We start from the raw sequence: 27,626 nt of genomic DNA on the forward strand, positions 1-27,626 counted from the left end.
AACCCATATCTTTAACCTTTCAAATCCTAGTGAAGGCAGGATTCGAATCGAAGCTTGTGGTGTAGTCAAAAAGAAACTTGGATACTGATTCTCTATGCTTATGGCTTCCAACTATTGACGGCGAGCTAATTAGAAGAGAATCTTATCTCTTTACTGCAACTTATACCGTAACTAAGATGCCTCATGCATGTGAAACTTTCTTAGATTTTCAAGATGCCTTGCATCAATTACTTTGCTTAATTAAATGGCACAATTCACAGTAATAATTGAAAGGGAGCAATGGCAATACACTGCACCAGCAGAGTGGCTTTGAATTATTTTCTTATCTGAGGCGATTAGAATACAACATATCGAGTAATTTTTTGAGTTTACATTTTTGGGTTGCTACTGCATTTTTGTTTTCAAAACATTATTTTCCTTTCGAACATAAACAATGATCTTTGCTGGGCACAAAACAACAGCTATAACAGAATGCTTCATGAGATCCATTATTATATTAAATTATCACTTATTACTACATAAAAAAATAATATCATTATTTAAGCACATCACTATTTGTGAAAAAAAATAAAAATCCTTCCGACTAACATCAACTTATAACTTGCAATATTGCAAAACCCACGGCAAAATCCGCCTATACCAATCAAGAGAACGTCCATGTAGATATCTGGTATAGAAAGGATTGACTCTCTGTCCAGCAATTAAAAATTTTATATTTATATTTACTTCATATCCATCTCGAATCAGATTGGATGGTGTCAAATAATGGTACGAGTCAAATTAGGACAGATAGATAAAATAAATTACATCAAATTAGATAAAAAAATTATCATAAAAATATTATAAAATAAATATAATTTAAAAAAAAAATTAGATCAAAATTATTTCTTAATTCATATCGGTTCAGGATGGAATATATTTTTATCTATAATCCATATCTACTATAAATTTTGATTGAATTAAATAAAATTCATCTTACTTGGACTATAATTGTCATCCCTAATTTTTTTTATCGCCTGTGCTGCAGTACAGATGTCCCACCATGTGCTTCAGCATTGAGCCACCACTTCCCTTCCAATGGTCCTTTAAGACCGACACGAACAGCCGTTCGATCCCATCACAACGGTCTATGTCCACCGACGCACCCGCCGGAAATTATCCACCGCTCGAAGCCGGCATCGGTGGGGCATTCTAGTGAATGAAAATCCTGAGGGTTTTCCTGTAATTTTGGATATCACAGTGTAATTTATATACCACTCCACTGCCCGAAGAACTGTCCCGTTTCTCCGCCCTTTCCCTCGATCGCTCCTCTCGGCTCTCGCTCCCCCCTCTCTCTCTTTGAAATCTAGGGTTTTTGGCATCGCTCGTTGGCCCGGAGACGATCGAAGTAAGTTTTCTATTCTTCTATTGCAGGTTCTGATTTGCTTCATAATCGATACAGTATTGACGGCTCGTTTTCCCGTCTCATTTTGGTGTAATGTGCTTCCCTATCTATTCGATTTCTCCCCTAGGGTTCTTTTTTAATGAGTTCTTCTGGAGTTAATGTCTTAGTTTAGATTCTATCATTAAAATCTTTTTGTGTTCAATGTCGCATCCTTTTCTGTGGTTTTTTTTGTTTAGTTTTCTCCGCGAAATAATTCTAGGTCTGCTCAACTTTTGGTTTATTTAAGGTTTTTTTCTTGTCTTTCGAAGCGTTTAGATCAGATGGAAACAGAACTTCAACTTGTAGTGGTCGCCAGAACATGGTTCATTCGTTGGAGAACAAGCTGTAATTTTGATTCCTAAAGTTGGCCGGTGTAATAAACAAACTGATGCCTTCTTAACATGTGGCCTGCAAAAGCATGGTACTTCCTTTGATGTCGATTTGTAAACATTCCTTTTTTTTTTTTTTTTGGGTAAAGCTTTATTTCTTGGTTTTTACTCTATTAATCGATCGATCTTGTTCATGGGAATTGTTCGATACTTTCTGTAAAGCAGAAATTTGGTTCGCATGGTATCATTTTTTTTAATGATTACCGTATTAAATTGAACTGATTTATAGCATTAATACAACGTTAAATATGTTGGTTTGTGATTGCAGTGCTGGTGTTTCTTTTAGCTATATATTATGGAAGTGAGATGTGGATGAAAAGAATTAAGACCACTTATCGTCATGGTTGTACAAGTTAAATTGATTTTTTTCTGTGATACTTCATGCAATGATTGATCCTATTTGTACTTAGCTCCCATTAGCTTTTCTTTCATGCTCCATGGGAATTTTCTACACCTTTGCCCTCTTACAGCTGATATATGCACCACTTTTCTTCTTCTTCTTCTTCTTTTCAATTAAATTTTTAATTTAAAAAATGTGTGGGCAATTTGGTCCTAATAATTTGCAGTTTTGCACTGTCCATTACTGCAGGCATAGTACAGATCTCAAATCAGCTCCCTGAGTTGGAAAGAAGATTAGCGCAAGATGGCAAATATGAATATAACCTACATTTTAGAAAAGGTATTCATTTTCTTAAAGTGGTAATAATGATATTCTACAATACATTATTTACCTCTGCTCTGTTTTGATACTGGCTCCTTTGACGGGTTTCTGTCAGATGACGGGCAAGGATAAAGATTACAGATATATGGCAACCTCAGACTTACTTAATGAGTTGAACAGGGAAGCGTTTAAAGCTGATACTGATCTGGAAGTGAAATTGTCAAATATTGTCCTTCAACAGCTTGAAGATGCAGCTGGGGATGTTTCTGGTTTAGCTATGAAATGGTTTGCACTTGTTTCTTAGCCATGTGATACTGTTGATGCTTTATATGTTAGAACCTTTTTTTTTTTTGCGGGGGGTTGGGGGGGGGGGTGGGGGTGTTAGTGGGGGGAGGGGTCTTGAAGGTCTAGAAACTGCCATGTGTGCACAAGTGTATCCACGTGTGCTTGTGCACGCATGCATGCCTGCATGTGTGCAAATGAGGCAAGACATCTGGTTTTGGATTTCAGTTCAGGAGTGTAGGGACCGGACATGTGACATTTTCATGTCCAAAGATCCAGGCATTGTATTGAACATATTGTTGGTCGGACTTGCAGACTAAATTGGAAACAGGTTACTTATTTCCTAAATTTTATCTAGTGAATATCCTTTATATTGAATTCTTAATGGTGCAAAGTCCCGACCTAGGTAGTTCTCAGCTTACCATACTCTAATCTTCAGGGAGGGGAACTGGCCCACCTCCAACACCCCCTCCAAGAAAAAAACCCCTCTGCCACATGGTTTGATGAGTACTGCAGATTTGTTAGTACATACCCTTGTAATTTGTTTGTCAACACAGTACTTCTCTTATTTCCCTTTTTTCTTGAAGTAATGGTTGATGTCTACTGATTCAGGTATCCTGTCTTGGGAACTCTCAAATTCATGAGAATGCATTAGCAACTGTTAATTATTTCTTGCTACCTTGAGCTAGCTCTTGTCATAATTCTTCCTTAAAGTATAACAAAATGAATCTTGTTGGACTCAAATTGGAGGTTTGGAAGTAGTTGTTGTATCTTAAGCATTATTAGGTAATGCACCTTTTCAAACTTTAGAGTTTAGACAGTATCTTAGTCGTGCTAGATGGGTCTTTTGCTATCAGAATGGCTTTCTATATGTTCTCACACTTTACATCTGCCTCAATGATTTATTTATTTATTTATTTATTTTTATTTTATGTGGATCAGGTGACAGTTTGTTCATGCAGTATATCTGGACATCTTTTCCCGATTTCCTGTTATACACCATAGTATCATTGAATGCACCCTATATATTTACCTTTTTGTTTTGTTTTGCTTTGTTTTGTTTTCTTGTAGCCTGGCTCCACTTGTTAAGAAGGTCAGCGAGGAGAGAATATTGGACATGACAAATAAGCTCGCTGATAAATTGTTAAACGGAAAGGATCAGCATCGTGATACTGCTAGTATAGCTCTGAAGACAATAGTTTCAGAAGTTACTGCAACATCTCTTGCTCAACGCATTCTAGCTTCTCTTGGTCCCCAACTAATAAAGGGCATAACTAGTTCTGTAAGTTCCTATACAGTGTTGCAAGGTTTGCTTGATAACTTTTGAAAAAAAAAAAATTCTATTATTGGCTTATTAATATCATCTATTTTGGTTTTCTTTAACTGGCTAGCACTCCATGTTTATTTTAATCATGTTTACAGACATTCCAAGACATGTTTTCTTCTCCTTGTTGCCCTGACTTACCTATTGTGGTTCAGGAACTTGGTTTTCTGTTGCTAAACAAAATGGGTATTTAAATACAATCTCTGTTATAAGAAAGAGAAGGGAGATTATAAATGTTTCTTTGTCCTTTAATTTCTTATTAGCTTATTCGCCTGTCAAGTTTGTAATAATTAACATGTAAAGATTATACCTAACATGGAAACAATATACTTATTATGAGACATGAAGTTTTTCACAAAGTTCATGCTGATAAAAATTTTAATTACTATGCTTTTGTGCAATTAGTTAGCTGCTTTTGCTAGTTGATGGGTATTTTGGAAATAACATGAGTTTTGTGTGAAGATGATTATCAGACATGCTAATTCATTAAAAAAATTAAAATGTTCTTGGACATTGCCTCCATTTCTTTACTGGCCTCATTGTGCCCCAATGTCCATACACAAGTGGAACAATATTAAGGAAGGTAAGACATAAGTTTTATCTAATTTATGTGATTGTAACTTATTGTATTTCTTGGACATACTTTTGCTTCCTTATATTACACTTTTGATGCCTTCTATGAGTTACCTCTGTTATTTGGTCGAATATTTTGCCTTCATCTAGGTTTTATAAATAAGTTTCTATATAATTTGTTCTTATGTATTGGAGTTGGTGAAAAACCTGGAATTACTTCATAACTTACGCATCAAAAATAGGTGCAGAAACATCAAGCGTAGATTAATAGTTGGCATAGTTTCTCATTGAAATTTTCTGTAAACTCTATAATCTATTGTAATATAGTCATCAAATTTTGGTTCATTTTCTGATTGCTTTCCAAATATGTTCTTCTTCTTCTTCTTCTTTTAAATTAGTTTTAGAGTTTTCTTTTCTTAGCCACCATCATTTGCCCACTAATTAGGTCACTTTGTGCCCCTGCCCCCACAAAAAGGGAAAAAAAAAAAAGAAAAAAGAAAACAAAAAACCTGCATGACCTTGGCATTGGTTTCCTATTCCTAATTATCTTCCTGTCTTTGTTCTGCCATGTCTACCTTCGTGATCCAATCTTGTACTTTTGGTTTGTTTTTTATGATTTGATTGTAGGGATCATCCTTTTCTTGCTTATCTTCATGCTTTATGCTGTTTTATTTATTGGATCATCCTCAGTGTTGCACTGCACACTGGGCTACTTGCTTATGCAACCTTGTTCACCACTGCCAATGCTTGCCAGCAGTTTGAGAATGACTTTTTTACTAGCTTTACATCAATCCTTGGACCCTTTGCTGTTATCAATCTTTTGAATTAATCTCAGCTACTTAACTTTTCTGCTTTTTTTTTATTTTGATTCATTAGCAGTCTTTCCATTGCAAAATGCTCTTTGGGGTTCTATCTGCGATGGTGTATTGTTGTCCTCAGCCTGCCTGTGTCTTTTGCTTGATTTTGCTTCTTTGCAGTTCTGCTTATTATTTTTACCAGCAAATTCTAGACTGTCACAAATGCAGCTGGATTGTCCATGCCCCTGTTGTGGCTTCTTGCTTGCAGCATCCATGCTTATTATCTGGACATTGCGGTGCTATCTCAACTTACAACATGAGCTTCTCTGTCACCAACATTGGATCTTCGTTGAGTCTCTTAGCAAAGTGTAATGATGCATGACGGTGCTGGCAATCAGTTTATGATGTTGGCATTCTCTAATTATTTTGTCTGCTTATCCATTAGACTTTTTGCTCAGGCCACTTTTTATGCAAGCATGGTTGGGTGTTCTTGCTAAATTTGCCTACTTGTCACTCAGCCTCTTTTGTTCCTTATTTTTTTAAAGTTTTCTTTTGGATCTGTTGATGGAGCTATGCAATGGTTGCTATGTCATTTTTGTGGCAAAGACTTGAGTTGCAATACCACCATAGTTTGTGGGTGGTGATGGAGATAGCCCCATCCAAGGTTTCAAATGCCAGTACTGGACATCTTACTGGTTTTTTTGGTCAGAATGGTATGGTACTGGGTACTCATCACATGATATGGGACTGCATCCTCTTCCCACACAGTGTGTAATGGTGTCGGAAACCTGCCAGGATGGTGCAGTATTGTTCCTACTGTCTTGTTTCAGTGGTATTTGGGACCCTGTCCCTAGTAGAATACTATCTTGTAGAGTTGTGCACATGTATAGTGTGCCACCCATTTTGATGGATTTTTTTACTTGTTTATTCTTGATATAATGTATGCCAAATATATTTGATGCGAACACACACCCTAAAATATAATAATGATTTAGGCTTTCTTGGATTATGTATGCGAGTATGCGTCCATGAGTGCTCTATGAGCATTTCTACATTTGTTTCAAACAATTGATTCATCTAGTTCACAATTATAGTTGTACGCCATGGTTCGTTTATTTGTCTATTTTTTGAATTTTGTTAAATTGTTTAAATTGATGACTGATGCACGTGTATTGTATATGCAACTATACTATATCATTTGATTGCCCTATTTGAAATACCAGTGAAATTGATATTCTTTTGGCATATGAACTAATTACGTTATAGTGATCTTTATAATGATCTGCTATAGGTTAGTATTTGAAGTTCTCGGTGATCTTCCTCAATTCAAAAGATTTTTTCGAATTCAGTAGTTAAGGAACTTTTCTTATTTGCCAGGGGAAGAGTACCGAAATCAAATGTGAATGTCTTGATATATTATGTGATGTGCTCCATAGATTTGGCAATTCGATGGCAAAAGATCACGAGGAATTGCTTACTGCACTTCTGCCGCAGTTGAGTTCCAATCAAGCCAGTGTCAGAAAGAAGTCAATTTCGTGTATTGGTGAGATGAATTTTTTTAGTCATAGCTTTTATGTCATATAATGTATATCTATGCTAGTCAATCTTTTCAATGCATTATCTTTTCTGGCTGACTTTCCTGTAACTGACACATTTAAATTATATTAATAACTATGTGTAGCATCTCTTGCCTCAAGTTTGTCGGATGATTTACTTGCAAAGGCCACTTTTGAAGTTGTTCAACTATTGAAGAATAAGAATATAAAACCTGAAATAACCCGAACAAACATCCAGATGATTGGAGCTTTAAGGTAAGTGATACAGTACCAATGCTTCTAGCTTTTAGTCCTCTAGATTGTTTGCCTATGATATATTGTGTATGCACCATCATGCATATGATACCCTTTGATATATTAGTACACAGCTGTTGGTTTTGAAAATGGATTATGTATACATAGATGCTTGGCTGTTTTCTAGTGTTGTTATTACTGTTACAATTTGTTTGTTATGTTGTTATCTAATGTGCAGTAAAAGTGGGGATTTATATGAAAAGCGGTTAAGCTGAAAGGATGATGTCAAATGTTACTTTCATGTTTATTCTAGATTGATTGTAGTACTTCGATGCTGAGAAGTTTCATAGAAATCACGATTCTGGTAATAAAGTAATGTGTAAATATACCCTGCAAGCATGGCCGGTCTCAGTTGCAGCAAAGCCTACTGCTGATAAATAAAAGCTGAATGTGCCCGGCCATATATTTTATCTGTTCAACCTAGGCCCTGAAGAAGCAGAATACTTCAGCTGTCAGTTTATGTTTATTCTAGATTGATTGTAGTACTTCGATGCTGAGAAGTTTCATAGAAATCATGATTCTGGTAATAAAGTAATGTGTAAATAAAAGCTGAATGCGCCCGGCCATATATTTTATCTGTTCAACCTAGGCCCTGAAGAAGCAGAATACTTCAGCTGTCAGTTTATGTTTATTCTAGATTGATTGTAGTACTTTGATGCTGAGAAGTTTCATAGATTGATAGCAGCAAAGCCTACTGCTGATAAATAAAAGCTGAATGCGCCCGGCCATATATTTTATCTGTTCAACCTAGGCCCTGAAGAAGCAGAATACTTCAGGTGTCAGTTTATGTTTATTCTAGATTGATTGTAGTACTTCGATGCTGAGAAGTTTCATAGAAATCATGATTCTGGTAATAAAGTAATGTGTAAATATACCCTGCAAGCATGGCCGGTCCCAGTTGCAGCAAAGCCTACTGCTGATAAATAAAAACTGAATGCGCCCGGCCATATATTTTATCTGTTCAACCTAGGCCCTGAAGAAGCAGAATACTTCAGCTGTCAGTTTATGTTTTGGAGTCCTGTGGTTCCTATCAGGCTCAGTTTACATAACAGCTTCTTAAGAACTCCTTTTTTTTTTTTTTTTTTTTTTTTTTTTTTTGCTTGTTTGCAAGCATACCAGTGGTTGTGCAATCAGCAGATTGATATAACCTTGTTGTTAAAAACACCCATCTTTCACCAATCCATGAGATTCAAGACATCAAGGAATGCTAACACCGTTAACTGTTGAAAGTCCATAGATTCTAAAACATCAATTCTTTATTGTTAAAACCACTTCTGTGAATTTCATGAGATTTGGAATGTCAAAGATTGTGGAATAACACCACTAAGTTTCAAAAATCTGTCACTCTATTTCTGCTTGAAAGCTGCAGTTTCTGACAAAGTGCAATCTGGATCCCTTCATTGCATAAAAATGCATCTATTTTCTGGTCGTTACTTTGTGTTCGTTATCTTTGTTGTCAAAAGTCTAAACTTAATTTTTGTTACAAACTGCCATCTTGATGTAGGATAGGATGATGAAGTGTACAGATGCAAATCTAGGATATATGACTGAACAGACTTCTTTCAAACATGTGGATGGCTTCTTGCTGCAATCTTCTTGATGTTTTCAACAATTACTTGCTTTTCTTAGGGTCTCTTAAGGGTATCAGAAGAGCATATACTAGTAATGATGAAAAGGTTTGTTATTGGTTTAACCACATATCTAAGAACAGTTGACTCATACTATAGAGTTTCTGAGCTGCGATGCAAACTATAGCTTGCTGCTGCTTTGGGGTTCTAAGAGGGAATATTGGGAAACCGGTCGAGGGTGTTTTCGGTGCTTTTACTGGAAGCAGGTTGTAAGCATTGAAGAATGATTCATGGACTGTGGGAAAACAATGGCCTTGCAGACTGATCTGGACAGGTGACTTGGTCTGATGTCAGCTGCAGCTGGCTGGACCTGTTAGGTTGTGGTGGCTGTCTTCAGATGTTGGCTGTGTGACCAGCAGCAAGGGAGAATAAAAATAGATGAGGTTGAGGGCTGTTATGGAAGCCTGAAGCACTGGTTTGAGGTGACAAGGAAGAAAGGAGTCAAAATTAAAGCAATAGAAATAGAAAGTAAAGAAAGAGGATGAGGGAGAGAAGGAAGAGAAAAAGGAACCTAGGTTAGCGGGATGTTAATTGAAGAAAAAAAATTAAAAGCAAAATTTTTCCTTTCATGGACCGCAGAAACCAACAACAGAAACCATTGTGGCAACCAATGTGCTGGCTCTCCCTCCGTATTATTCAATTCAAAAGATTCAGTCTCTATGACTCTTAGAAAATATGTCCTTAACCTCCATAATTATCCACATAACCTAAAATTCATATCAACATTCTTCGAACCATCCTAAACTGGCAGTTCAGGGCATTCTGAACCGTATCGGCAGCAAACCGGAATGGTTCAGTCAGGAAAATCAGAACACCAGAGGAGAGAGAGGGAAAGAGAAGAAGAGAGAGAGGAGGGGAGAGAAAGAGCGGATGATGCCATTGAAGGCCGGCAGTGGCCTATCGAGGCCGTCGGAGGGCTGCAGAGGTTTCTATGGCTTGGTGTGGCCTGATAGGATGTTTAACTGAGAGAGAAAGAGAGAGAGAGGGGGAGCTACAGTACTGGAGGGAGGTGCAGTCGGTGGAGAGATCGTCGGATGGCCGTCGTGGTCATCATACGGCGAAAAATGCGCAGGCGGAGCCGTGGCCATGGTCATCGTGGCCACAGATCACCTCTGTTCAGTTTATTATATTTTTTTAAAAACGACGATGAATAGTGAAGTCGGCAAATTCATTGCCGGCTTCACTTCGGATTTTTTTAGAAAAAAATTGAGAAATAGTGAAGTCGGCAACGTGTGCTAGCTTCAGTTTAGTGAAGCCGACAATGGGAGTGAAGCTGGCAAATTCATTGTTGGCTTCACTGTGGTTGCGGTTTTTTAAAAAAATCCTATGAAATAGGCGCGATCATCTCTATTTCACGTCTGTGGCGCTGCAGGCTGCGATTGCACCGTCTGACGGCCTCTTTGGCGGTTGCACCGTCCGACGGCCTCTTTGGCGGCTTTCCATCCCTCCTTTTTTTTCTCCCCCCCCTCTCTCTCTCTCTCTCTTGCTCTTGGCTCTAATTTGGCAGAGGAAGCAAAGGCCTTGGCGGCCCTCTGAGCGCACCGACAATCCGTTGGTGGCCACCGCTGACGTCTTCTCCAGCCATCCTCTCCTTCCCACCCACCTTCTCCCTCCCCTTCCTTCTCTCTCTCTTCTTTCTCTCTTTTCCTTCTCCCCGGTTCCTTTCTTCTCTTTTGTGTCGGTTTGCGCTGGTTCGATTTGATCTGGTACGGATTTGTATCCACTTGTACTGCTGGCCGACTGGCATGGATCCCAGTTCTGGTTCTGCGGACCTTGATTCATATTAACTAAAAACAACTAATTAACAATTCAAAGGGGCTCAATAAGTTATGCAAACATTAATGTGGTCCTAAGGTACTGCATCACGGCCCTAATTCCATATCTTGTTTGTCATGTGGTTACATGGCCACATATATATTTACATCTTAAAATCATGAGGCTTTAAAATACTTCACATGCAAGCACAAAACTTTAACAGGGATCAAGTCCATGATTCAAAAGGGTAATTGCTGAGTCTGGGATAGGAGAGAGTGAAAATAGGAGAAAAGATGAAAAATATGTATCCTACTAAAGTAGGAAATGATTTCAATTCTAAGACTGATCTCTCTTTCTTTTTTGAAACCTTAGTCATCCTCTTGTTTCTCCTAAAATAGGATTGACACCTGTAAAAGGACTCTACTCCTGTTTGTTCTCTAAGTGCTAAGAGATTGAAAAGGAAAGAGATATGAGAGGCCAACTGAAGATCAGACGAGATAGTCTGGATTCAGCCAGCAAGCAGCTTCTTTCCTTTGGTTGGCAGTTAAAAACAGACACACCCTCTCTCTCTCTCTACATCTCTTACTCAAGTGGATTCTTAGCTGTAATATCCAGCAACAAGGGTCCTACTGCTGGTGGCTGGCCCCTAACTTCCACCTTCTATAGGAGTGGGTCTCACATGCTGACATGGGACCTTAAAAAGCTTGGCTTAAAATAGACATAGGAGGCCATGTAATCATTGAATCATAATCATTCATTAGCTAGCACAGATGACTAGCAAAGACAACTATCTAAATCTCCAAAAATCAAAGCAATACCTTTGTTATCCCAAAAATAATGAAGTTCAATTAGTATATTCCTCCAAATCAATATTTGGGTGAAAAGTACAGCATCATGCTGTGATTTGTTTTTGGCCTGAATTTTTCTCCTTACCCCGTCAATATGCCATTTTCTGCCTTAATTGTATTATTCTCACCTTTTTTGGTTAGTTGATTGCATACCATCTCAAGATGAGAAAGGGATACCACAATGGTACAATCTCTCTCTCTCTCCCTCTCTCTCTCTCTCTCCCCCCCCCCCCCCCCCCACACACACACATAATAACTCTATTTTCTATATATATATATATGTATATATATATATATATATATATATATATATAGAAAATAGAGATTCATGCAAGTGCATCCATGCAATGTGGTCCATCTAGGTGCAAAGAGTTATTCTTTGTTATTATTCAGACAGAAGTATGATACATGGATTAAAAAAGGAAGCCAAAAATTTAAGCAATGCAATCCGGTTGAAGGTCGCATTCAGAGCTTTGTGTGAAAAGATGCTTGACTGAAAACAAGTGTTAGAAGGTAGTTGTGGGAGCAAAGTTTTGAAGTGGGTACATCACCCCGGCTAGAAGATCTCTAAATTGTATAACATATTCCCCAACTGTCATTGTCCTCTCCACTAGCCATATTGGTTTGTGGGGGTTTGCCTTTTTGAGCTCTATTGCACTGAACAGCTATTATTTCAGAGTTTAGAATTGTGCTAATGGCTTGTTGCCTTATGATGCCATATCTTTTATTGCTTTTTGCAAGCAAAATTAATTGAACTGTATTTAGACAAGGTCATTATTCATATATAACTAGGAGGTGTTCAATGCCTGCTAATGGAGCTGATTAGTAAAGATCAGCGGCCATAGAATGCACTGTCTGAAGTAATTTTGGCCATTCAAGGATGATGTGCTGGATGGCATATGTTGATTTCTGATCCGATTTATAGGATATTATCTTGCAAGTGTTGCTTCTTTTTTTCTGTGTTTTTCACTTTGGAAAATGCATGCATTCTGTTAACTTTAAATCATATATGCTGTCCAATTATTCCCTTTTCCCCTTGCTCTTTTGGCATTACATTTTCAAATAAAACATGCTTAATGGTTATGGATTAAATTAGATCTCTACTATTTACTTCCCAATTGGAGGTTTATTTTTGATTTTCTTCAAAACCATAGTAACTTCAAAAGCATAGTAACTTTGTGGTGTTCCAGCCGTTCTGTTGGATATCGATTTGGGCCACATCTTTGTGAAACTGTTCCTTTGCTTATTGATTACTGCACAAGTGCATCAGAAACTGATGAAGAACTTCGTGAATATAGTCTTCAGGTATTCTAGAAACATAACCTTGCAGTAGTTTCATTTGTAACTTCGTTTGAAAATAATTTCTTAAGTCCATTTGTTTCAAAATTCCTTGCAGGCATTGGAAAGTTTCCTACTTAGGTGTCCAAGGGATATATCTTCATATTGTGATGGCATTCTAAATCTTACTTTGGAGTATATAAGTTATGACCCGAATTTTACGGATAACATGGAGGAGGACACTGATGATGAAGGGCGTGAGGAGGAGGAAGATGAGTATGTTGCTTGTATTTCACATGGTAGCTTTAAACATTTCTAATGCATCTTATTGAATCATACAAAACAATTTTTGGCAGCGAAAGTGCAAATGAGTATACCGATGATGAGGACATAAGCTGGAAAGTTCGAAGAGCAGCTGCTAAGTGCTTAACTTCTATCATTGTTTCACACCCAGAGATGCTATCAAAGATGTATTTGGAGGCATGTGCAGTACCTTTAATCATTCATGTGTGATGATGATGCTGATGATAGATATATTCCTTTAGTGAATAACTGCATATTTACTGGATTTTTTTTTTAAAATTTACATTTAGAGTAAAATATGGAATTTTTTTTTGGGATATGATTGGCTAATGGTCTTTGAATTAAGTGATGATTTCCTCCCTCAAAATCTGGGCTAATTTTGTTGACCGGTTCCTTATGCAACATCAATGTGGACTTGTTACTTTTGTCTTTGATGGATATCCAAATATAAGAGCATGAAATTTATAAGGTTTTATGGTGCCACACAGGCATGCCCAAAGTTGATAGAAAGGTTTAGAGAAAGGGAAGAGAATGTAAAGGTATTACCAGATCTTTGACTTTATTTGATGTAAATGTTTATATATTCTCACTTGTTCATCTAGGTCCTTATGAAGTTTTCTGTTGTTTTTCAGATGGATGTATTTAATACATTCATTGAGTTGTTACGCCAAACTGGAAATGTGACAAAGGGACAGATCGATATTGATGAGGCAAGGTTAGTGATAATTGGTCACAGTTTCAACTAACTTGGCATGGATAAATCATTCTACTTTACTGGCTATAAAGATTCAGTTAATATTTTTGGCACGTGGTACAGTGGGATAAAATAAGTAGGTTTAGGTAATCTTCAACTCTATATGCAGAGTGTTGTTAATATAGTATCTTTTATTATAGTCATGAAGGTTCCTTTTCTGTGTTAATAGTCAATTCATTATTCAGACTGCTTGTGGTGCCGGAGGCTATTTGGTAAAATAAGTACATTTTTCTTGGAGGGACGTTGTTTTAACTTACAGGTTTCAGTTTTCAACAGAATTTCTCAAGAAAGATTATCAATGAGCAATGCCGAGAATTATGTTTATTGATTTCAAAGAAGATGACATGAGGAACTTTGACATTGACTTTTAAATGCAGGTCACTGATGAGAATTATTAGTTTTTCAAATCTTTCTTGGCCCCTTCCCTGTAATTTCTTATTCTTCTTTCACCTTGTACTCTTTGTCCTATTTCCTTTCATTTTTCTTTTTCATCTCTCTCTCTCTCTCTCACTCACACACACACACACAAATGTAAACACTTACCCATTTACTTTCTCTCTTATATGCACACAAACATTTTCCATTTCTCCTCCTTTATTTCTAGGCTGTCGGAATCCCCTGTGCTGGAATCAAGATTTGTTGTACTGTACTAGATGGTACAGTGCGTATCATATTATATCTGTTTAGTACCGTCATGTGGTATGGAGGGCATTTCGACACTTAGTGTGCTGAACTGGCCCTGTATGAACCAATAACAGGTTGGGACCACTACGGGTCTGGTCCCAATATGGCAAACCTTGGTTAGAATTGCTTGGTTGCTTTGAGAACCTTGGGTTTGATTCTACGTGCAGATAAAATAGGGTGGCCCAGTCATGAGGCTCTTGCCACTGTGAGCTTGGGGAAGGGTCAGATGTGCGTTGTCTTACCTCTATGTGCAGACAGCCTGTTTCCATGCTTCAAACTCATAACCTCCAGGTTACAATGGTGCAACTTTACTGTTGTGCCAAAGCTCACCCTTTGATGCCACTTGCAGATAGTGCACATTTTTATTTTTGTAAAAATATATAAACATTTTTACCTGAACTCAACATTTTCAATATTTACTGCAGTTGCTGTGCCAGCTGCCCATCTTTTATTAACCAACACTCTGGTAAAGGTCAAGTGGCAACCGGGCAATGACATCAGTAAATAGATCACTTTGCAAAAAGATTTGAATCAACTTTTTGCTTTTGCACTTAGAAAAAGATCACATGGACTCTCATGTATAATTTTTTTAATTTATTGTTTTCAGAAGTAAGGTTAGAGAATAAGGCATTCTGTTAGTTCTTTTTTCTTTTGTTAATTGCAGTCCACGATGGTTATTGAAACAAGAAGTGCCAAAAATTGTCAAATCTCTTAATCGTCAGCTGCGCGAAAAATCTATCAAAACGAAGGTAGAATCTTGTACTTATTTTTTTGGCTTTACTTGGTTTAATAATTTTACAGAAGTGATTTCTAATTCTATATATTTTCAGATTGGGGCATTTTCAGTATTAAAAGAACTTGTCGTCGTCTTACCAGACTGCCTTGCTGATCATATAGGTTCGCTTGTTTCTGGGATTGAAAAGGCTTTGAATGTGAGTTATTTCTTCAATTTGATTTTTTTTCTCTTTCCTTTTCTAGAAATTCATGTAGAATGCCTTCTGATCCTCACAGCTATCCATCATTATTTTCCCAGGATAAAACCTCTACCTCAAATTTGAAGATCGAAGCTCTTCTTTTTACTAGATTAGTAATGGCATCACATTCTCCTTCTGTTTTTCACCCATACATCCAGGTACAAGCAATATTTGTTGTATGTTCCTTGTGCACTATTTATGATGCTTACAAATGCATTATGAATGAAGGGGGTGTGTGTATGTGTGTGTCTTTAAGTGGGTATTTTTTGTATGGTTAGTCATGCTCTCTGCAAGTTTTTGGATGTAGTTTATTAGTTGATGTACAAATTGTACACTAGTCCAATGTTAAACATTCACCTGCAGTATGTTACTCTTTTTCTCCATGCTTCAGGATGTTTTTTATCCTCAATTTACACGGTTGAGATACCTGTTTAATAATAAAAGGGTCAGGATCGGGGTTGGATTTTTGACCCATTTATAACATGTTTGGGTTTGGGTTGATAGATAGTGGACCCAACCCACATTTGATTCGACCCTTATCAGACCTGACCCAATCCGATTGCTGCCCCTTGTTCATTTTGAATATGGAATTTGCTTATTCCCCCAAGTGCTGTTAAAAATTTGCATTTACTATGATTATAGGTACTCAGGGAGATTTTTTAGCTTATGTACATGTACCTTGCTGGCCTTATCCTAGAAATATTTGGACATGGTCATGAGTTGCTAGTTCATGCATTCTTTCTTCTGACTGATGTCGGTTGCAGGCCCTTTCTGGTCCTGTTTTATCTGCTGTCGGTGAGAGATACTATAAGGTCACAGCTGAAGCATTGCGAGTCTGTGGAGAGCTTGTTCGTGTTCTTCGCCCAAATTTTGAGGTAATTACTTGTTAGCGTTCTTATTTGCAAATATTGCCCAATCTTTATCACGATGAGTTGTTTTGCAACGCAGAAACGTACTCTGGATTTCAGACCTTATGTTGGTCCAATTTATGATGCTATTTTGACACGTTTAGCAAATCAAGATCAAGATCAGGTTGGTCATACTGCAGTTGATGATTCTGAAAATGTCGGTGTTTCTATCTCACAACAATTTTATTATTTTCTTGCCAGGAAGTCAAGGAATGTGCTATATCTTGTATGAGCCTAGTAATTTCAACTTTTGGTGATAATCTGCAGCGTGAACTACCTGCATGCCTTCCCATACTTGTTGATCGGATGGGTAACGAGATAACCCGACTCACTGCTGTGAAGGTGAATTCTCTGAGTACCCGTGTAGTGTGTGTGTGTGTGTGTGCATATATCGATTGGGTGCTGGTTACCTTTACATTTGGAATGCCTTACTATGAATAAAACCATGAAAGACTTTTTGCTGGGAAAAGACCCTGCAAAAGAATCTTATTGCTGTGAACTATGGAATAGGAGGATATTCAGGTGTTTGATATGGTTTTTTGCTTATGTCTTAATGCTTTGTAAGTTTTTAAACTTGTTTCATCCTTTTTGATGGGGACCTGTGGGGATAGGTCTTGGGCCGTTTTCAGTTGACAATAGCTAAACTCAGACTGCAGCTCCCAGTGCTAATCATCTCGCCTTGTAGGTGAATGGAGCCAGCCCAAGGCAAGTCTACAGAGGCAAAGCACCACATAGGGAGAATCAGACAGATTAATCTTCTAATGTTTTGGAATAAGAATTTGTTGCTAACATTTTACTATCTAAGATGCTCTTGGCATATGTGACGATGAAATGTGGGGCCCCAATAAAGTGAGAAGTTTAGATTTGGACCTGCCAAATTAGAGGCAAGCAGCTGTAGGGTAACATGGATGATAGTTGTAATGAAAAAAATTGTCATAAATTGCTCTGGCATTAGGTGAAGCTTGTATAAATAGTTGAAAAATATGATGCTGAAGGCTGAAGCCAAAAGAAAAGGTTGTTACTTTGTTGTTAATTATTGTAAGACACCTTCATTGAATTATTAAAAAAAATATTGTAGTTCTAGTCAATTCTGATTCCCAAGAGGTTTTGTAGGCAACTTTTTACATGAGTTCTATGCAAGTTCTTTCTAATTTGGGAGAACATAAACTAATTGTCATTATATTGTTAATTCTTGGCTTGCTAAGCATTTCGTTTAATTGTTTCTAAGGCCTGCCTTGCCCTTGTTACCCTGGGGTCTTTTGCCAGTCATATTAATTTGCCCTTGGCTCTTCCATAGGCTTTGTCTTGTCACATCTTTGTGTATCTTGACTTAGAATTGATGCTTAAAAATTTAATAAGGTGTCAGCTGCTGTTGTTTTTCATCTTCTCTCGGTGAGAGTTTCAAACTCTGCAAAATGTTCTTGAGCATATAATTATCAAAATGGCCGTTTAGCTAGTTGTATTGCATGGTATTGTTATAGTATTGTGGAAGCTGGAGGCTCTGCACTCTCTCTCTCTCACACACACACACACACACACACACACACACACTCTTTTTTTTGCTTTTTGTTAAGAATCTTTCCAAGGGCTACTTGGATGTAGCAGTTGTTAGTATCTCATCCATCTCTCATATACTGAGGTGCTGTCATTTTTTATCTCTACAGATGTATGAGATGATAAAAAATGACACTAGAGTAGGTAATATTCGATACATGGATGTGATCCCTTCAACCGTTGATATACTTGGAATTCTACCCCCATTCTTCATTGGTTTGCTGTTTCTGTTCTTCCTTCCGAAGGATTGTCTGTCTTGCAAATTTCATTTTGCCCACTGGTGATAGAGCTATACATTGCCTTATGCAGGGTGAGAGGCAATGCTCAGGCAATAGCTTGCACCATCTGCTCTGATGTTATATGCTATAGAGATACAATGGCAAGCTCAGAACATGGGTACTACGATGGGATTGGAATTGTCGTGTTAGTTGAAGGCTGTGCTATGATCGTTGAACTCGAAATCAAACTTGAAGAAAGGATAGAATGACTGTATTGGGCTGATTTTTGAAGGGGCAACGGAGACTGTTCAGGAAAAAGGTTATAATTGATAGTGTTAAGGATTCTATTACTGGAAAATTACGTGAGTGAAAGGTGATATCTGTCATGGCAACTAGCAGGGGGTTTATTCCAAGAACTTTTAAATCAGGGACAGATTTGGACAGATTTAGGAATTAGAGAAATGGTATTGGCACAGCTGCTGATCAGCAATTAGAGAATGACAAGAAGGATGTTGCCTGGTTGTTTGGGTCCGTAGGAGCTTGAATAAAGCTCAAGCATTGCCAAAAATCTTGTAGGCAATTGGGAGATGGGTCTGACATTAGGTCAAGGAGAGTGCATCCAGCAGATACCCAGATGAACTTAATACTCTGTCAGTCTATTTAAAGATGGTTAATGATTGATGAAAGACAATGGGATTCCTTCTAAGGTAATGCTTAACTGCAAAGGTGTAGTCTATCGAAATGCATGGCAGTAGGCCCCATACATGGGTGTAATATTTGAAAGAAGAGTTCCCACCAAAATGGACGTTTTGTGTTTGTGTGGAGGTCAAGAGGAGCTGATGGTAAGCCATGAAGGTGTAATTCATGTATATGCAGTTATGCACTGAAGTGGACCCTGCCAGCTCCCAGTTATGAATACTATTGGATGGCATTAACAAGTTTAGGATAATGGCCTGGGATATTATGGAAATGCCTATAGGGAATAAAACAGGTATATTTTGTGTTCGGTGGTCGTTAATTAGAGATGGATGGTTATTATTAGGGAACCACCATCCTGAAGTAGTTATTACTGTTATAAAAGTCCCATCCTGCACCCTCTCTCTTTCCATTTCCTTTTAGCTGCTATGTTGTTTTTCCCTCCTTATTACATTCTCTCATTAGTTATTGGTGGGTTCATATTCTCCCTAATGCCATTGATGTTTGAAGGCCAATACAAATTTCTTAAGTGATTATAGTATTTGTAGTCAAGAAGTTATAACATGACACTCTTATCGTTCCTGCTGCTTTGATTTGCGACAATGGCTTAATTGGTTTTCCTATCTATTTTATCAACACTGATGTTTATCAGTCCAGGCATTTGCAGTAATTGCTAACTCACCTCTTCGGATTGATCTCTCTTGTGTCTTGGAGCAAGTAATTTCAGAATTAACAACATTCCTGCGAAAGGTATACTCAGAAAGCTTACGTATTTAAGGGACAAGTGGCATACCTGTAGTAATTTTTCTTGTAAAATCTGGAAACTTGAGCAGTATCCTGTTAACATTTTTTGTCATTATATTTCTCTTCTTTTACAGGCTAACAGAGCACTGAGACAGGCAACATTGGGGACATTGAACTCCCTAGTTGTGGCTTATGGTGATCAAATTGGGCCGTCTGCTTATGAAATTATAATTTCTGAACTTTCTGCTCTGATAAGGTTCCTTCTCTGTTCTAATCATACCCTCTAGTTGCTGCATGCCTATGGATCAATACTACTAATTTCATTACTGTTTTGGCAGTGATACAGACCTGCATATGACTGCCCTTGCTTTGGAACTTTGCTGCACGATGATGACTGATCGAAAATCGAGCCAAAATGTTGGTCTGACTGTTCGATATAAAGTCCTCCCACAGGCGCTCATATTAATTAGAAGTTCTCTTTTGCAGGGTCAAGCTTTACAAGTATGTTTGTTGATCTAAGTTGCTTGAATCTGGACTTTATTGTTCCTGCTTATTGCTAATTGGTATTCTTACCAATTTTGTAGGCATTGCAGAGATTCTTCGCATCATTGGTTCATTCGGCAAATACCAGCTTTGAGACATTATTAGATTCACTTCTTTCAAGTGCTAAGCCGTCGCCACAATCTGGTGGCCTTGCTAAACAGGCTCTATATTCAATTGCACAGTGTGTTGCTGTCCTTTGCCTAGCAGCAGGTGATCAGAAATGTGCTTCTACAGTTGAAATGCTTAAAGGCATTTTGAAAGATGATAGTGGTACTAATTCTGTAAGTTCTTTTTTGAGTAACCCCTGTCATTAGTCCCCTTTTTTTTTGTTAGTTTGAACATATTTTCTGCCTTTTCTTGTTGTGATAGGTTTGTGGTTTTAGAGAGCTCAGTATCTATAAGGACTTGAGGATGGTTCTGTTGATTCAGATCTGAGATTGTCCTATTTAAGTAGATCAATTTTCTGCCTAAATTACTGAATTCTGCATGACTGTTGAGCTCAGCAAAATCTAAATTTTACTTTTTTGGTCTTGTTTTGGATGGGATGGGATATTCATAATACGTGCAATAATAATTTAATTTCTTTACATTTTGCTGCTTCTTTACAGTGTCATAAATAGCTCAAAATGGATGACTATTTGTATCTGAAGATCATCATTAAGGGAATGCTTTATTAGCACCTTTTCCATCAATTCAGTGGAGTTGTTGGATGTTTCTTTAGGGGCATTGTTACATGGTATACCAAATAATTTGTGTTTAAACAAGTTTTGGCCATTCAAATAGTTTTAAATTATGTTCCTATCTGAAATGGTATGAGCACGAGAACAGATCTTTCAAGATTCTTCTCATAAACTTTGGAAGCTCAATTTTTCAAGATTGACATGTTACGTCTGCCCCAGAACTGTTGGATGGTTCATAATTTTACCAAAAATGAATCCAATGTCTGTTTCATAGAAATATTAGAAACTTTTCAAAAAAGATTCTGAAAATTGTGCTTCATTTGTTTTTCAGGCTAAACAACACTTGGCCTTGCTATGTCTTGGAGAAATTGGACGAAGAAGAGATCTTAGCATGCATGCACGCATTGAGAATATTGTCATTGAGTCGTTCCAGTCACCTTTTGAGGAGATAAAATCTGCAGCATCTTATGCTCTTGGAAACATAGCTGTGGGCAATCTGTCCAAATACTTGCCATTCATTTTGGATCAAATAGATCATCAGCAGAAGAAACAGTACCTTTTGCTTCATTCATTGAAAGAGGTCTGTTGTAGATATGGAAATTCCATTGCAAAACTGATGCTTATTCTCTTTCTCTTAGCTTTCCTTTTAATGCTGTTTGTCTACGTCCTTGTAGGTTATTGCAAGACAATCTGTTGATAAGGCTGGCCATGGTGAACTCCAGGATACATATGTTGAGAAGATACTGAACTTGCTTTTTAATCATTGTGAAAGTGATGAAGAGGGGGTTCGCAATGTAGTTGCTGAGTGTTTGGGTAAAATTGCACTCATTGAACCTAGAAAGCTTGTTCCTGCACTCAAGGTATGCCACATTGGACAATGAAAAAGTTTGAAATCACTTGGATTGTGTAACATCGGTAACATATAACTGTTTTGACTGATGTAGGAGCGTACAGCAAGTGCAACTGCATTCACAAGAGCAACAGTTGTCATTGCTGTGAAATATTCCATTGTTGAACGGCCTGAAAAAATAGATGAAATTCTATACCCTGAGATCTCCTCATTTCTGATGCTGATTAAAGATAATGACAGGGTAATCTTACAAGTCTTCAACTAGTTCTAAATCTACTATCTTGTTCTTTATTTGAAGTTTGAACTACTGATTTAATCATTTATTATACCTTATACAGCATGTTAGACGTGCCGCTGTCCTGGCTTTGAGTACGGCTGCTCATAATAAGCCCAATCTAATCAAGGGGCTTCTTCCTGAATTGTTGCCTCTTCTTTATGATCAGACAGTTGTTAAGGTATGTTGTAGACATCAGGTTATTAAGCAATTAGCACAAGTACCTATAACTGTCGTATCTCAGTATCGATACAAGAAAGTATATACATGACTATCATGTTGTTTTTGACAGCATTATTTTCTATTTCTCCATCTTGATTCATTGCTCCATGCATTTAGTGTTACCATGCCTAAGTGGGTCTGACCAGCAAAACATGTCTGGATTATCTCTTCAAGTCGTTGGAAGAAAGTGCAATAATTTTTCACCTCTATGAGGTAGCAGCTAATTTAAGATAATATGCTAATGCTGGTTAGTGGCTTTTTCTATGTTTAATTTTTTCTGAAGGTTGGGTTTGCACTTAGTACAAAATTTCAGTGTAAACTTGGTTACTTGGGTTTTCTTGTACCTTGTCTGACATTATGTTGGTATCTAAGTCCCACATTAAGACCACCCTATTCAGAATCTTGTGACAGACAATGGTGCAATATGTTTCTGATTGGTAATATATGAGCTGTTTCATTAACAAAAAATGCTGATTTTTCTTATTGTCATCATTAATTTATTGTTTTATTGCAGCAAGAATTGATAAGGACAGTTGATCTTGGACCTTTCAAGCATGTTGTGGATGATGGTCTTGAGCTTAGAAAAGCAGCTTTTGAATGTGTTGACACATTGCTGGACAGTTGTCTTGATCAAATGAACCCATCATCTTTTATAGTTCCTTACCTTATATCTGGTTTGACTGGTAAGTTGGGTTTTCATAATCAATCTGTTAGGCATGATGAAAGTGGCTGTTTTAATTTTAGACGAATTCTGTTTAATTTGTCATTTTATGAGCACAATGTACTTCTGCCTCCATAGCCAACACCAGCTTGAGGGATTAGGTGGGTGGTGTTTTTGCCTTGAAAATTCCTCATTTGGATTCTGTGCTGTCATCTCACTTCTTCCAATGTCTGTATCTAATGATCTGTATTTAATACTGTTTGGCTTGTGTACCCCTAGTTTGGCATCAGGCCGGAATGATATTTATTGTTCCTAATGTTTCTAATTGTTCTTTTTTATCTTCCTTTTGATATCGACAGATCATTATGATGTCAAGATGCCTTGCCATCTTATTCTCTCAAAGCTTGCAGACAAGTGTCCTTCTGCTGTCCTTGCAGGTTGATTGCTTCTAGAGTGTTTGCTATTGCATAAAGCTCTGTCAATATATAGGGAATGAAAATCTTAACTAATTTATTACTTTACAGTTTTGGATTCATTGGTTGATCCTCTCGACAAAACTATCAATCACAAACCAAAGGCTGATGCTGTGAAACAGGAAGTAGATCGTAATGAAGATATGATCAGAAGTGCTCTTCGCGCCATTGCTTCCTTGAGTCGGATAAGGTTTTAGCACAATTACCTTGTTAATTTTCATTAATTTTATTACCTATCCATTTATCATAAGCTATATATTATATCTGTAGCATGATTTGTTGTATTGCCCTGTACCGTCCTATATGGGATGTACCGTACCAATCTGGTATCGATATGCTATTTCATACCGTATCAACACTCGATATGCTGTCTTGTACCGTATCGAATCGCGTATTGATACTGTAAAAGGATGGTACTGGTATGGTGTCTGACACTAAGATGGTGAACCTTGATTCGAAGAGTTTGGTCATAAATGCTCAATATGGATCCACTTGTGCCCATGCACACATAGGGATGACAATTTTAACTGACCCATCAGGTACTCGACCCGATCCGAATGAGGTGGGTTTTTACCTGACTTGATTAAAACCTGGGGCATGAGTTCTAGAAAAAAAATACTTGAAGCTGGTTCGAGCCAAAGACGAGTAACAGTATGCCTTGCTTTGAACCAGACTTGATATAACCTAAGCTAAATCCCTCTTTCAAAAATATAATTATTTTATAATGCTTACATGATGAGTTCCTTGTCCGACTTGACTTGACCCAAGGTGGATATGGGTATGGGATTTTTAGTTGTAGGGCAGGTACGGATATTAGCTAACCTGACCCATATCCAACCCATTGCCATTCCTACACACACACACACATAGTACTTGATCTGTATTTAGAGACAGGTTATTATAGATGTATCGTGTTTGACCTGCACAGTTCTTGTATGGACACCAATTACTTTTTCAAATAAGGCTCGCATTTTAATTCAGGTTTTGGTTTGGACTGGTCTACTTTTGGTAGTTTTGACAGTTTAGGTTCAGATTTTGGTGGAAGGTATTAAGACAATGGTAAAATTTAGGAAACACTAGTATAGAAAATACATAGATACCATTTTAGAGGATGTTTGATTCTATGAAACCTTTGGCTCGTTATGTACAATATTTGCAGCCTGCTATCTTTAAATCACTTTTAAAAATTAATAAGAAAATAAAATATGTAAAACACTAGCTAAGGAAGGAGATTAGGCCTAATTTTGAAATCATAGTATATTATTTGATGGGAATATTGCATGTCCACATACACTTTCAGTTGAAGCAACAGTAGTTTCAGTAATTTATAGAAAGATGCACATTTTTTTCCTTGTATTATATATTTCTTTTGTTTTGTGACTGTACGAAATATAGGTATGATCTGCTTCAACTTGAACTTAGCATGTATAAAAATTACATGCCTTAAGTGAAAAAGGGTTCTCTAACACATTTTTAAACCCAACAAGCACAATATTGTTTAAACCTAAACTAACGCAGTTTGCCTTTTTTTTTTTTGTTTATGTTAGTTTCAGCTGTAACGATGAAAACTGGCTGAACCCACTGAAACTGCTGAAATGAAGGCAGTTTTGGATTGGTCATGGGCTGTAATTAATCCATCTCAGTTTTGGCCAAAAATTGAAACCATTTTGCAGATGTGAAATTCACTGGTATTTGATGAGAATGCCCCTTTTTACTGAGAAGGTTATTTGACATCGGTGAAGCTCTGAGATGTCATCCAAGATTTGGTCTGTTCATCTTTTCTTACCAATGGATGATGACTTGAACATTAATTTGGCCAGTTCTATATGTTTTAACAGACAAGCTCGTTCCTTTTTTAAGATTGGGAGATCATTTTTCTCACTACTAAATTATCTTGACCTTACACCCCCATTCTCTCTCTCTCTCTCTCTCTCTCTCTCTCTCTGTCTCTGTGTTTCTGTCTGTCACTGTCTTTGCTGCAATTGTCATCTTAAATTGGGCAAGATTTCAGGATGTTTCTACTGGTACACTACCTGTTGCCTTCTTTTGTTGAGATTCTTCATGCATATTGAGTTCAAAATAGATCTTTATGGATCTTACATGTTTTGTTTTGCCTGATCTCATGTATTTTCCTCTCCGCTTCTTTAATCTGTTGAATTTGTATGCTCTTACCTCTTAGTGGTTGTGAATTGAATCTCTTGAAGCCTTTATTGAGAGCCTGAGGGCAATGTTCTTCGTCACTGTTCTAGCTTTTGATGAATTTGTATTCTCTTTCCTTTTTTAGTGGTCGTATTGGTTGTCAATTGAATCTTTTGAAGCCTAACTTGAAAGCTTGAGGCCAAAATCATTCATTTCTGTCGTAGCTTTTGATATGTTTTAATCGATTCTGTGTTGTTGTTTTGGTATTTGTAGCCATCAGTATCATTAGGCCCCCCTCATCCCTGCCCAATCCTCCCCCTACCCTTCTCTCTCTCTCTCTCTCTCTCTCTCTCTCTCTCTCTGACACACACACACATGCAGCACACGGGCGCACATGCAAGATGAAGCCTTTTCTTGCTGTATGCAACCATCCTTGGACAGTTATTTTGTTGGTTACACCTTCATATTTGGACTGGTGCTAAGTTGTTCAAGGGATTTATTTGTAAATCCTGATATTAGTGGATCCAAGGAATAGGGGTCTCAGCTCTTGCTTTTTTTGCTTAACAGTTGTCACTGGATCCAGGGAAAATTAACCCAGCAATTTAAAATTGCAAGATCAATTTTGATCGAGTATTGAGACCTTTTTATGGATTCCATCTCATTAAGGGGATGCTGGACTATAGAGATAACAAAAAAATTTTTGTCATACTTAATTCTATCGCCTGTTTAGCCTTATGTGAAAACCAAATAAAGGAAGAACAAATTGAACCTTTTAGAAGGATGCATTAATGAAACTCAATCAGAATCAGCCAGCGTTTGATCTGTTGAGTTTCTAACCTGAATGCATATGGCTTACCTTTTCAGTAAGATGGTGCAATTCGCGATTGTTTGATTAGTCTCTGTTAAAAAATGTCTCTTGTTCCTAAAAATCCCTCTTTTTTAAAGCTTTGTCATGGTAATCTAGGTGTTACCTTAGTTTTTAGTGTACTTGAAACTTGAAACAGAGTCCAACCACTTTGTGATGAGAGGAGAACCTCTTTGGGAGGAATTAACAGCATGAGGACCCCCTTAAGTGCAGCAGTTGCTTTATCTTCCATTGCCTTCTTATGAGATACGACACATGGGGAATTCAGTATGCATTTTATAATCAATTCATGAGACAACCGGTGAAATTATTTTATGTAGATTCACTGCTAAAATTGGCTTCAAAGCATGTGCATTCAACAACACATGCCTCACGGTAGCAAATTATGTTTCCATGTGCAAGCTACAAATTGCATTGCCTTTGCAAACCACATAGTCGAGTCTGTGATTAATTTTTCAAACTGGTTGACTGATGTTCTGAATCTTTATGTTAGTTACAGTCTAAGTGCGTTAGGTCACAGCATGTATTGTCTCTTAACTTTTTAACTTTCAATTACTCAGCTTGCCGTGTTCATATAATCCAGTTTTTTTTTATTCCCTTGTATTTATTTTCTTCAGTGGAGGTGACTGTGGCTTGAAGTTCAAGAAGCTGATGGACAACATAATGAAGTCTGCTCCACTAGCTGATAAGTATAATTCCGTGCGGAGTGAGTAAGTGGAAGGTCTCATGCCTTCAACAAAATACCAATGGAGTACATACTACATGCTTCGAGAAAGCATGTTGGAACTGCAGGGAGTTATGTTCCCTTGACCATATAGAGATCTTTCACGTCAAGCATGAAGTCAAATTTGGCCTTCATGAAGATTATAGGCGTGCTTGATTGGTAGAGTGTATTGCAGCTATGAATTTTTGTAAATGAGCTGTTGTCATCATTCTTGGACTTTTTATTTTTAAACAATTACTGGAGTCTCTGCTGCCTTTTTGAGTGATTGGAAATTGAGTGTGGTTCTCACAGGAGGAGGGTTGTTTCAAATTGGTTTTGTTCTCTGTTTTGGTAGAACCGATCTTCATATACTTGACAGCATAAACTGTGTCGTGGTATCATGCTCTATTCTCTGCCTTTTCTTTTTTTTTTTTTGTTTTTTCCCGTTTGAAACATTAGTAGGAGCCATTGGGACTTTTTGGACTCCATAAATCACCACATTAGAAATTTCTTTGGACTAGTCTTAATAAAAGTCAAGGCATTATTACCCTTGCCTGATCGTGGCTCATGTTC

General features: G+C 37.4%; 1 protein-coding gene across 3 annotated transcripts; it reads left to right on the forward strand.

The window, feature by feature from the left end:
- The first annotated feature begins 1,248 nt into the window (after window positions 1–1,248).
- LOC105038525 (cullin-associated NEDD8-dissociated protein 1) lies at window positions 1,249–27,383 on the forward strand. Of its 3 annotated transcripts, none has more exons than XM_010914355.4 (29): window positions 1,249–1,387; window positions 2,402–2,491; window positions 2,589–2,758; window positions 3,827–4,037; window positions 6,827–6,992; window positions 7,131–7,260; window positions 12,721–12,835; window positions 12,927–13,084; window positions 13,165–13,288; window positions 13,600–13,650; window positions 13,744–13,826; window positions 15,214–15,298; window positions 15,380–15,481; window positions 15,583–15,681; window positions 16,288–16,398; window positions 16,472–16,555; window positions 16,633–16,773; window positions 19,557–19,649; window positions 19,778–19,899; window positions 19,982–20,144; window positions 20,228–20,467; window positions 21,198–21,446; window positions 21,541–21,726; window positions 21,811–21,957; window positions 22,055–22,171; window positions 22,727–22,895; window positions 23,233–23,310; window positions 23,398–23,536; window positions 26,968–27,383. In XM_010914355.4, the coding sequence occupies exons 2-29, from the start codon at window positions 2,456–2,458 to the stop codon at window positions 27,062–27,064; spliced, it is 3,666 nt and encodes a 1,221-aa protein (XP_010912657.1). In that variant the 5' UTR covers window positions 1,249–1,387; window positions 2,402–2,455; the 3' UTR covers window positions 27,065–27,383. The 3 variants fall into 3 exon arrangements, with proteins under 3 accessions (XP_010912657.1, XP_010912658.1, XP_073115809.1); XM_010914356.4 differs by having other exon boundaries at window positions 1,267–1,387; window positions 2,379–2,491; window positions 26,968–27,308; XM_073259708.1 differs by lacking the exon at window positions 1,249–1,387 and adding an exon at window positions 1,715–1,844 and having other exon boundaries at window positions 26,968–27,308.
- The last annotated feature ends 243 nt before the right edge of the window (window positions 27,384–27,626 follow it).

The sequence above is a fragment of the Elaeis guineensis genome, chromosome 1 (genome assembly GCF_000442705.2).
Source record: "Elaeis guineensis isolate ETL-2024a chromosome 1, EG11, whole genome shotgun sequence".
Taxonomy (NCBI): Eukaryota; Viridiplantae; Streptophyta; class Magnoliopsida; order Arecales; family Arecaceae; genus Elaeis; species Elaeis guineensis.

Bases quoted from the DNA above. Each gene is read 5' to 3' on its own strand.
- LOC105038525 (XM_010914355.4), top strand. From the start codon at position 2,456: ATGGCAAATATGAATATAACCTACATTTTAGAAAAG. The intron at 19,650-19,777 runs GTATACTCAGAA...CTTCTTTTACAG, and splicing joins TAACAACATTCCTGCGAAAG to GCTAACAGAGCACTGAGACA. The intron at 22,172-22,726 runs GTATGTTGTAGA...GTTTTATTGCAG, and splicing joins ATGATCAGACAGTTGTTAAG to CAAGAATTGATAAGGACAGT.